The 12,307-nt window shown below is 39.9% G+C and overlaps 1 protein-coding gene across 7 annotated transcripts in view; it reads left to right on the top strand.

Moving 5' to 3' along the window:
* The window catches only part of LOC121598081 (serine/threonine-protein kinase svkA), a 45,256-nt gene extending 33,060 nt beyond the window's left edge, over positions 1–12,196 (top strand). For 6 of the 7 annotated variants that reach the window (XM_041924630.1, XM_041924629.1, XM_041924627.1 and 3 more), the window contains 8 exons: positions 3,913–4,008; positions 4,368–4,496; positions 6,950–7,459; positions 7,536–7,681; positions 7,763–7,961; positions 8,045–8,764; positions 8,849–9,021; positions 11,348–12,196. In XM_041924630.1, the coding sequence (XP_041780564.1) occupies positions 3,913–4,008; positions 4,368–4,496; positions 6,950–7,459; positions 7,536–7,681; positions 7,763–7,961; positions 8,045–8,764; positions 8,849–9,021; positions 11,348–11,390 (2,016 nt within the window). In that variant the 3' untranslated portion in view covers positions 11,391–12,196. Of the gene's footprint in view, positions 1–3,912; positions 4,009–4,367; positions 4,497–6,949; positions 7,460–7,535; positions 7,682–7,762; positions 7,962–8,044; positions 8,765–8,848; positions 9,022–9,532; positions 10,448–11,347 lie in introns of those variants that run through there. The other variant, XM_041924626.1, reaches the window with a different exon arrangement.
* Positions 12,197–12,307: the final 111 nt, after the last annotated feature.

The following is a 12,307-nucleotide window of genomic DNA, read 5'->3' on the forward strand; positions in this document are numbered from 1 at the left end:
TCTTAAACCCCGTAAGAATTGTAGAGTTTTACAATAAACTTACTTTATTGTGCTCCTCCTACCGTTCTGTTACACTTTGCCTATGCAGGTAGTAATTAGTTCCCTACAGCAATGTTTCTTCTCAACCGTATAATTTAGAGTTACTTCAACCCATTCCGGCAAACAGCACAGTAGCAAAACGAATAAACTTCTTTGCTGCGTTAAACGTTTTGCTGGGAAACGAATAGGCTTTAATTGAAGTTTTCACCGAAAAATTCGACAACTTTTTGCGCTTCGCCTATTTAACGATGCTTTCCATTGAGATCCATAGAGTGAGGGATTGGACCTATGAGCACATTCTTTGGCATGATGCTGGGCTCGCTCCTTGCGAAGAAGTCAGTAAACTTTCATTACCGAGCGGGAGGAATTATGTCTCATATTGTCTAAAAACGCAAAACTCTAAACACGAGTGATTTCACTTTTCGATCGCCGTTTGTAAGCCTTTCCCTTTCACGTGGGAGGGAAAACTGAACGCCCATCGCCATCGACAGACAGCATCGGCGGCAGCGTAGAAAATCATAGCAAAACGAAGGAATGAAGAGAGCGGCGAGGTGTGGTATTGTCGAGATGTTGTTGTCGGGTGTATCGAAAGTTGTGATTTTCCATTTCATGTTTCTCCCTGGGCGAACATTATGCTAACGGAAGATTTCATCATTATTTCTCTCTTGGCATTATTTTTCGATTCCAACATTTGGTACACACAGCACCTTGGTGCCTCCAATGGCAGTGGTATTTATCTTACAAATCTCAATGTAATGCGCCACTACTGCTCTTGGAAGCTGTGCATCGAATGCCGTGGATTGCGATTGGAACCGAAACACAGTTGTATGGATCATGATTTTACGACTGAGTTCCGACAGAGGAAAACTTAGCGAATACCAGCTAAAGTCGCGCTGTTGAAAACAGATTGTTGAAATGCTTTATACAGTAACCGTAGAGTGGTGTTGTTTCTTGAGAATGATAACCGTTGGAAATATTAACTTACCTTTAAAATTTTCAATATATACTTTTATTTTATTTTAATGTATCATAATTAGATTGGAAACATCAAATTATTCCTAAAAACTTTAGTCAATTGTTCGGGGTTTCTCTGAAAAATAATACAATTCAACTTTGAGGATCACATTTCTGTATATATCTACAAAGCGTGGTTCGTCAACTTAATTGATTGCCTGCATTCATGTTTGATGTGTGAAGATTACAAAAATTATGACTTCATTTATCAATCTTATTGAAGGTGAATTTATAAATTGGTTTTGTTTTTTTTTCCTCCGCCTTAACGTATCTTGATGACGATAAAAAAATTATTAAAAAATGCCCTCCAACTGACAACACCAACGAACGAACTGTCCATCTTCAATACCATTCCTGAGAAGGACAAGATAAGGCTAGAAATGGAAACGGTGCCTACATTCCGATCGTATCGCTAGTAGCATTTATCATGGGCTGGTGGAACCCGACCCTTTCTACGTGTATTTAACACCTCTACACTGAATTTGTAATGTAATTGGTGGCTTGCAAGTGACATGATAAGATAATGGAACGGTTGTTTTGCCACCTACGGTTGTAGGAGTAGAATGAGATCCAGATAAAATGAAAAAACGTCAAATGTTTGCAAACGAATCTTAAGCATGTCGTTTTAGCTTTTTTCGGGTGTTTTATGCTAAATTTATACTATAACTAGAAATGTGCACTGTGCATGTGTTTTGTTGAATAATTTGCGTGCTGGCATTTTAACGCATTGTTTGACATTAAATGTATCCATTATGCCATGTAACATAATACAAGAATAAGCACAAACATACAACCAAACCGGTATGAAGTTTAATTCGCACATGATATTGAAGGCAAGTTCAAGAAAAGTAAGCGCACTGTACCGGTTACAATAAGCAATTCGATCGTTATCCTTATTGTATGGTTGAGGTGTGCTAAACAAAACCTTGAATAGTGAAAGGGCTCGAATGAATGCGCTCCAAGTTGCTCGATTCCTGGTCATCTGTACGCTGTTCGCACCGCAACCGACCTTCCCTGTCATCTATTACCAACACACACAATTACCTAACCTGTGGCCTGCTGACACACATTGGGCTGTATGCTATAGAGTATGGCATTAAGGAATTAAAACGGAGTATGAATCAGCATATTTAGTGGTCGAATTGGAAGAAGAAAAAAACCTCCGTTCAATGGCAAAAACGTAACCAAGATGTCACGCCTGCAAAGTATGATTTCTTGTGCAATTTCGCTGTGCGATAGTTTGTGTACTAAGGAAAGCCAACGCTACGAGCGATGGTAATTGCATGCTTCCATAAGCAAACCGATCGCTCGTGCCATATCAGCCATGGTTAGAGTGTCATGAAAGGGAAGCGTATGTAACACGCAGCCAGTACAGCAAACCACCACTCCCCTATAGGAAGCTTGTGCATTCATAGAGTGCGCTATTGTTTCATACTCTGTGGAGCTAAATTTGTGGCTGCCTCGCATGACTAGAATTATCCATAGGAGTGTTTGTGTGTATAAGATACCGATGCCAAACCACAAACCTCACGCTCGGTTTATGTCAAAATAAATCATTGATCCGTTCCAGCGCCATCCGCGTTCGTTCCAATGCAGTCAATTGTCTAAATTTTGACGACGGCCAGGAAGGAGACACAGTGTCTTAATAGTGTGTAGTGCATCAGAAAGCCCTACAGAGCCGCACTCCCATTAAGAGTAATTTAACTTTCATTTTGTGCCTATTTTCTGCCCAACGACTTCTTGTCTATTAAACAACGGCGATGATGCATAAGCTTGGTAGGCGAACGTGAAAGGGTGGCTGTTAGAAAAGGAAGGGCATTATTGCATTGTTGAACTCTTACATTATGTCTTGCCTCTCCTTTACCACGCATTTGCAGACGCTTCTATGCACTTTAGAGCGCTATGTTCGTAAGTGTCAAGTCACAAACGATCATTAGGTCTCAGGTTTCCTAACGCCATTCGCCTAAATATGACGTCATAGTACTACGATACTAATTCCCTTTTCCTATAGGTAAAAGAATCAGGAACAAATGCCAAAACCGATTACTTTTATATCCAGTTTACGATACTGACGTGAGCAATCAGTCCTTGTTGACCTTTCTGAACGAGGGAACATCATTTTGTTCAATGGAAAGGAGTTTCATTTCTGCTAGAAAGCTAACCATTCTCAGGCAAGTCACAAGACGTGAGTGTGTGCATTGTAAAGGGGAGAAGAGACAGGAAGTTTAAGAGCTGTTGCGTCTATAAATAGATTAGTGGGAAGTGAATAGCCTGCATTTAATATGTCACTAAGCATTACTTTGGTATCTTACTTACGGTAAGCATAAAGCGGGAGGTTAATCGTTTGCTATTAGGAGTATATTAAGATATCGTTCAGAGTGTGTAAACCTGCTTGATAATATGTTTGCCATCTTCGAAATTTTATATTTAAAAAACTTGTTGTAGTATTTATTATATTCAGTTATTCTATGTATTCTTGTGAGCTTTCTGCTATCGCTCATCTTATCGAAGGTCAGGAAATTGGTTGCCGCTGTACGGGAATGCAGATATGTCTGTCCTTGTTGCGGATTTCCTGCCGTTTAAACGAATTGAAGTATAATTTATTTTTTTAATTAAATCACACCACTATCGTGAGGAAAATGGATTTTTCCCTGTCCACGTGCCTCTGTCTTTCCACTATTGTTTGCTTAGACACGGTACACTTATTCATAGAGCTGAGCGAACGATGGTTACTCACTCACCGACACACAGATTGTTCCCATTTGTACGAGTCTGGCTAAGTGGGTCGTTGCTAGTCAGCCAGTCTGAGTTTGTTGACAACGAGTCTAATATCCTATTTCCTTTTCTTCTCTCCCACAGAAAGTCGACCCGGAGCTTATCTTCACAAAGCAGGAGCGTATAGGGAAAGGATCCTTCGGCGAAGTATTTAAGGGTGTTGACAACCGGACTCAGCAGGTAACGATAGAGGAAGAACTCACACAAACAATGCTTCCTACACTACACTCTTGTCATCGAACAAGTCTGGCGTATGTTTGTGGCAGGCTGGTGGAAGTTTGTAGGTGATAAATATCCTTCCACTATCCATTGTCGTCTGGCGCTTTTGCTGGCAGCATAGATCTGAGTCTTATTTAATGCGCTCGTTGTGTTGAATGTGGCTAAATTTAGTTGTCTGTTCGTAATTGTCCCTTTCGAAAATGAAACTGCTGTAAAGAGGTCCCACTTAATTGAAGTCGTTCGTTTTGAAACGAAAGAGATACATATATGTAGCTAGTTAGCAATACTAACTTTGCTACTCTTTTCGTAATTCATGGTAGGTGGTCGCAATTAAGATCATCGATCTCGAAGAAGCTGAAGATGAAATCGAAGACATTCAACAGGAAATTATGGTGCTATCGCAATGTGACTCACCATTTGTCACCAAATACTTTGGATCATATCTTAAGGTAAGTTATAGAGTTAACGAGTATTAGTTTAAATGTTTTTTGTTTATTATTATTTTAAGTATTATTTTATAATTAATTTAACGAACAACAAACATGTTTCGTTGGATATGGGTCTCCGTCTACTATTCGTCTGACATCAATCTTATGATAGTGATCTAATCACTTGTGTGTCGTATATGGTTGACCCATCGATTGCTCATCCATCTTACAAAAAGAAGGTTTTGAATTTGCTTGCCAATCACTCTTGACCGATGGTACATGTCATGCAGCCGGTTAAGTCGTCGTGTTGGGATTGACGGAACGGTAAACAAATAACTTCTCTCGCATTCAGTCATGAAAATTTGCATACAGAACCCCTCAACAAATACGCTCATAGGAATGGCTCATAGGAATTCATACTCAGCGTGGCTAATTCAAATTGCTTTTCTCTGATACGTGAAAGCGCACTTCCATTTCTGTGTTGGGATTGTCATGAATCGATTTACGGTTAAGTGTTTTCGTCTAGAAGCTCGTATGAATGAAGTACAACTGTTTTAAATAACGTATGACATGGAAAGAGATTTCTAATAGCGACATGTACATCTCGGCAAAGATCTTTAAATCTCATTGTTGGTGAGCCACAGATATTACAGCGAAGAATTAATGATCAATGAATGTATGATACTGGTTGAAATGAAAACTATAAAAATATTATGTAAAATATTATATAACTACAAGTTAAACATATTTCACACCATTTAATGGAAGAAAGATGGTAGAAATTGTACCATAACCCACACTACTACCCGTACAATAGATTTGTTAGATCTTATTTACTAGAATGTGCTTTGATCCATGACCAAACTGGTGGTCGCGATGTGAAATGAATGTCAATTAAATAAATTGAGCGCCCTGACGTGTGCTTGTGTCAGTCAGGGAGACCACAGGTTTGTTCTGTAGTTTGAGAGATGCATAATTAACAACAGAGGGTCATATCATAAGCAAACGGCGCCAATTGCTGTACATTGGTCTCTACCGTCGAGTGTGTCGCGTACACCTCAACAAGCCTTTTAATGTTATAACTGTTGAAGATAGAGGGTGTGCTTTAAGTGGCTTCTTCCGCATGCAAAGGGGTCTCACTGGTGAAATCGGTGTTATCTAAATCAGCACAACAGTGCAATGGACCCCGACTCGACACCCCGTCACCGGGTATGGTTCGGGTCGGTGCGTGTTTGTTTTAATAATGATCGCAAATCGCGTCACACTCGCAATACAACCAGCACTGATGTGTGGCGCGAGTGCTTTTGTCAACGGTCGATTCTATACAGTACTCCCCAGCCAATCCTTCAACACGCGTACGCCATGGCCATTTGTGGACGATGGTAAAGGTATGACTCATACACCAAGTGGTGGTACAATATGGTTCTGGCAGTTTGTGATTGTCGGTGTTCAAACGTTTGCGCGAGCTCTAACGGGTCAATGCAAAATTAAGTCACGAACCAGGTTAGGGAGCATAAATATTCGTTCCCGTTTTGCGCTCGCTTTTACGGCAATTGTTACCAACGAATCACTTTTCGTAGCATATAGCGTTAGTTAGTTTGCTTTGTTAAAAGCGGTTCTATTCTATTTGTCGTGTGGTTTGATGCAAACTCGCACAAAACACGCATCTTATTTCGTGACAATAATAATATTTTAAAATACTTGCACTAATGGACTAAGTAACTCAATTTTAATTGCTATGATTGCAATTTTCATCGCTTTTGCAATATTTTTGTTTTGAAAACTGTTCACTGCTTTTAACAATTCCGATCGATATAGTAGTTCTACTTTACATCCTCTTGTACTGGACCATACAATACCAGTATTGGTGGCTTCGTCTTGCTACTGTTTTCGTAGAAGAACCCATTTTCTCCAATTGGTTGTTTGCAAATCATCGCTCACGGATGCTTGTGTTTGATTGTATCGCTTTGATGTGTCTCGATACCACCACGTTTCTCTTTCATAAATGATAGCAAAGTTTTCGTTTTCATTGCCAGAGAAAAGCGAAAGATGTTTTAGCTCGTTCAGCTCTGCATATCATTGCGCCTTGGTTGGTATGCATATGCATGCACGATCCAAAACAATGGACTAAATTTTCCACCTCACTGTGCAATATGAGTTTGAAATGAAAGGAACTGCATCCGGCTGGAGTGTGAACCGCACAAGATATACACACTAGGGGGATATTGACGGTTCGAAACACACCACCAAATGCGTTAGGCATTGTGTATCGTCTGATCTGCGGTTCCGTTTCGATGAGCCAGACAAATGTTTTGTGGAGAAATTTCAGCTCGACAGGTATTAGCATGGAATGAAAAACGAATCCTCTTTGCATTTTCTATAACTTTCGATAGTTCGTTATGCTTTTAGTTGGCGTGTGTAAGAGATTAGGCACAGTGTGATTAATTACTACTCGTTTGCTTTACCAAACACAGGGCACCAAGCTATGGATCATCATGGAATATCTCGGCGGTGGATCCGCCCTAGACCTCATGAAAGCGGGTCTCTTCGAGGAGATGCACATCGCCATTATACTGCGCGAGGTGCTCAAAGGTCTGGATTACCTGCACTCGGAGCGCAAGTTACACAGGGACATCAAGGCGGCTAACGTGCTGCTCAGCGAGCTGGGAGACGTGAAGCTGGCTGACTTCGGCGTTGCCGGCCAACTCACAAACACTACTTCCAAGCGAAACACCTTCGTTGGAACACCCTTCTGGATGGCACCGGAAGTGATAAAGCAGTCCATGTACGATTCCAAAGCCGACATCTGGTCGCTAGGTATTACCGCAATCGAGCTGGCGAAAGGTGAACCTCCCAACTCGGAGCTGCATCCGATGCGGGTATTGTTTCTGATTCCGAAGAACAATCCACCTCAGCTAACCGGTAGTTATACGAAGCCATTCAAAGATTTTGTCGAAGCGTGCCTAAATAAAGATCCAGAAAATGTAAGTCACCCTGCCAGTAGCGACCTGCGGCAATTTGTTTATTGTTCATGGATTTTGATTTAATTTTAATTTTTAGAGACCAACAGCAAAGGAACTGCTAAAGTTTCCTTTCATTAAGAAAGCGAAGAAAAATTCTTACCTAATCGATTTAATCGATCGGTACAAAAAATGGAAGTCTCAAAAAGGCGAAGAAAGTGAAACAGAATCAGAAAATTCGGATTCGTAAGATGATCTACCATATCCTGTGTTGTGTATTGAGCATCATCAAATGTATTTTTATTTTATTTTTTGCCCTTTTTGTAGTGAGGACTCGAAACAGGATAGCGATCTCGATGAACCGTGGATAATGACGGTGAAGGGATTGAATTTCAATAACTTTAATAAAAATGTGATGGAAGACCCGCTTGGATCACCGGTAAAACACAATGGTACCAGCAACGTCGGTGGTGTCAGCTCGAACCGTGATAGGGATTACAATTTGAATCAACATAAAACAAGTCAGGTAAATGATCAACCAGGTCGTGAACACATATGCACATGTATAGAACAATAAATTTGTAATTAAAAAAAAATCCCTCTTTATAGCCACGACCATCTTCATCGCCATCGCATCAGTCCTCTTCGACGCTGATTGCAGCCAACAATGCCACGAATAACACCAGTAACACCAGTCCAATCATTGTGGATTCGCGCAAGGAGCGCGAGTTGCAAAATCAAATCTCCGCTATGCAGCTGCAGAAGGAAAAGGAAGCGAGCTTAGAACGACAACAGCGAGATCATCGCCTGGAGCGCGAGTCAGAATGGGAAAAGGATCGCGAAAAGGAGCGAGAACGGGAGCGTGACCGAGAAAGGGAGCGAGATCGCGAACGCGAACGAGATCGCGAACGAGAGCGAGATCGCGAACGAGAGCGTGAGCGTGAACGAGACCGTGAACGTGATCGTGACCGTGAACGTGAGCGTGATCGCGACCGTGAACGGGATCGGGACCATCGTGAACGGATAGATCGCGATCATCGAGAAAAGGACCGTGATAACAAAGAGCGAAAAATGGTTGCCTCCGACAGCCTGAGCGGATCGGGGAATGAGAACGATAAGCGCAGTAGCAGTTTGCGGCGCGAACGGGATTCGCCCAGCCACAACACCACAAGCAGCAATGGCAACTCGCGCACCAACAGTATTACGAATGTAAATAACAACTCCAGCAAAAGCTCGAGTCGATCGTCCTCCACGACGACGCCAACAACGATGACAACGTCAACAAACAGTGGCTGTCTTAAGGCAATTATTTTCCCTCTTTTATCTGAGGTTAGTATTGATGGATGGTTAGGGAAAGGAGGATATGAAGTCTTTCAGTTCTAATACATTGTTCTAATACATGTTGCATTACAGATGCAGCGAAATTATAACAGCGGTTCCGACATGGGAGACCTACGGCTGGCCTTCGAGAGCGCCGAACGGAGTAGTCCGGGCGTGAGTGATCTATTTGTGAAGGAAATCATCCACAAGCTTGTGCCCGGTTTCTCCGAGACGCGAATCAATACGCTTATAGATAAAGTGACACGGTAGGTTCTGTTCCAATGCACTAACGGAACCCCACTATCCCTATACGGTACGGGCGCGATCGGTGTGGATGTGTGATGATGATGGTGATGGAATGGTTTTCTAGTGCTAAATCGTTCGTTTGTTACTAGTATGTAAAAAAAACAATACTTTCCCAAGGTAGTGTACACAAATTAAATCCGTAAACTTGATATGATATGTTGTTCGTTTCCGATTGGTTCCCAAATTAAACCGTTCTCGGAGACAACTACAAACGATCTTGTAGCACGGGTGCGCAGGTTCCGATTGTAATATTTTCAAAACTTTTTGGCTGGTTCACTAATACTTCTTCAAACCCACTGTATTAAAATCACTAATTTAGTGTTGTAAGAGGATTTTCTTTCCTAACACTGCTCATACCAATGGAGTGTTTGCACTGCAAATGGTTGTAGAGGTTGGTCTTCTTCAGTCGGATTTGAATACGTTTGTCATTTATTTTTGTCGTATTTCCTACACACTTTCGACTACTTTCAGTGATTCCAGAGTAAAGCGATAAAAAAGCGATAAACAAGGAATTGGTTTGGGTGTTGTGTTTTGTACCAAGAGTGAATACTGTGAGTACTGATCACATGATCTTGTTACGGCAGCTGCAAAGTATTCAGTATAGTATGGATTGGAAAGAACTCTGAGTCGCCTAGAATACGGTCATGAACTTACCTGTTCATAGCGTACCGTTAATCAATGTAATAGTTGGTATCAATCAACCAATTCAATGTTCTTATCGCGGTGGTGTACCTAATCTACAAGATCGTTCTGGAATTGTACGACGAGATCTTTCCGAAGAAAAGGGTTCTTGTTTTGTCTTAGTTTGGTTTTAGTTTAGCGTATTTAACCGTCAGGGGGTACTATCCTAACAGTTAAAATCGGACATAAACCCTAATAAAAAAACCCCATACCTGTATCGCGGTCGAATGCATAGTCGTGTAATTTTTGTTTGTTTTCGTTATAATTTTTGCGCAATGTTAATTAAACTAATGAACAATAATATGTAAAAGATGAAATGAAGAAAATAACGTATTGAAACTGTAAAACAATTAGGATGTTTAAGTGACAATTCTAAAACTATGTTACGGTATCGCAATAAAAACAAAAAAAAAAGTCTATGAAACCTATCGACGCGCAGCGTTCACGATTTCTAGCGCTTATTCTAACTTGCAGGACTATACAGGTGGGTTGAACAAAATGTTTAACCAGTGAGACGAGACTCTAGTCTGCGAAAAAATCACAACAATGCGATATGGATGGTTTATGACAATATGAAGTGTTTTTTGGCATATTAGACTAGCCAGTAAGAATGTGGAGTAAATTCTTCTCAAATCATGAGCTCTATTGAAAGAAATGACTTGAAACAAACTAACAAGGACGGACGATAGTTTGTACATCACAATGTATTAAAATGGATTAATAACACCCTATAACACGTAAATAAACACACACTAACATCAGTTGTGCTAAACACACACACACATACACACAAACACACACACATACACACACACACACACACACACACACACACACACACACACACACACACACACACACACACACACACACACACACACACACACACACACACACACACACACACACACACACACAAACACACACACACACACACACACACACACACACACACACACACACACACACACACACACACACACACACACACACACACACACACACAATTCAATATATAATTGTGAAAAAATACACAATATGAAAGTGCGTTAAATCGCGACATGCAATCATTTGTGTTCTTCTGTTGCCTGATATGGGATGTAAATAGGCACTGTTTTGCTATTATAGTGCACATGCTATTCAGTTGTTAACTAAGTTGATTAATTTTTTTAAGTTCAAATTTGTATAAACTAGTTTGTTTACATCAAACCACACATGAACACGCATACTAACACATACCTACACAATCTTTAATGTGAATTATAGAATTAGAAAACAAATACTATCTTAACAACACATCTAGACAGTATTTTGATAATGTGATTCTTTTTTTCACAGCAAATATTTTTACTTAGTTTAACGAATATCCGTTAAGCCTGTTAAAAAGGCATCGGTAACAAAATGGTTAAACAGTTTTGCTTTTTTCTGTAAATGGAGTTATATTTTTTCTTCTTTTCAAATTTCAAATTAATTCTTCTACATAATATATTTGACCAACAGAGTAGAATGTTTTATGAGTTTTATGCTGTTTTCTGAAGAATATACATGATTTGATTGAATGAGTTTGATACTACTTTTTCATATTTTTTCATCCCTTCCCCTTAGCCGAGCTTCCGGTAACTCTTCCAAGATGACCGTTCTTTACTAGGGCAATTGTATTGCGTTTTTTCATGAAACGCGTGTACGAGTCTGGTGTTCATCACATTTAACTGCAGATTACAGTGCATACAATTATACGTTTACTTAATTATACGTTCAATTCGTACCTACTCACTGGGAAATAATACAAAAGGCGGCACCTGGTTGTTGTTTTGGTAAGATTTATGCAATCTTTCCTCGTTTATCCGTTTGCATGTGGCTTTGTAAATCTTTTAAATTCGGAAACGTTAAACAACTGATGAAAGCTGTTGATGATGTTGTTTGTTCCTGTTTATTTCCGTGTTGTAGCAGCAGGAAAGCTAAGCAGTAAAAACAATTATTTCCTTAAAATATAGATATTTATTGATAATGTAGAAAAAAAAACGGGACAATTCAACAAGATGAATACATGGTCCGTAGCAAGAAATTGTATGATGGAAAACAGGAAAACAAATTGTGTGCAGTAGAATGTGAATAACATATACTAATTTATATGAATTCATTTGTTGTGCACATTCAGTTGAAACCGTTAGTTACACTTCAAACATTGTATGTTTATTTGTGCTGGTTACCATCCCACAAAAATTTACAAATCATTCTGCTAATTCACAACATGGCAAAATCAGCAGAAGAGAATATAACACTGGAATATACTTAAAAACTGGTAAATTTGAATGGCTGCTGTAAAGATGACACATTACACAGTTGACACGGAACCACAGAAAGCACAGACTTGGACATATTGTGAAACAACGTAACGTAAAACACATAAAATACATACCAACAATGGAAAGCGTTCGTTCGTTGCAAGTAAAAGGTAAACGAAAATAGCCTCAAAAATAAGATAGGTTTTCTATGTTGGAAAAAATACAGGACTTGAAGGATAGTGAAATATGAAATGAGTTATCAATGTATAGATTGAAGATA

The sequence above is a fragment of the Anopheles merus genome, chromosome 3R, assembly GCF_017562075.2.
Source record: "Anopheles merus strain MAF chromosome 3R, AmerM5.1, whole genome shotgun sequence".
Taxonomy (NCBI): domain Eukaryota; kingdom Metazoa; phylum Arthropoda; class Insecta; order Diptera; family Culicidae; genus Anopheles; species Anopheles merus.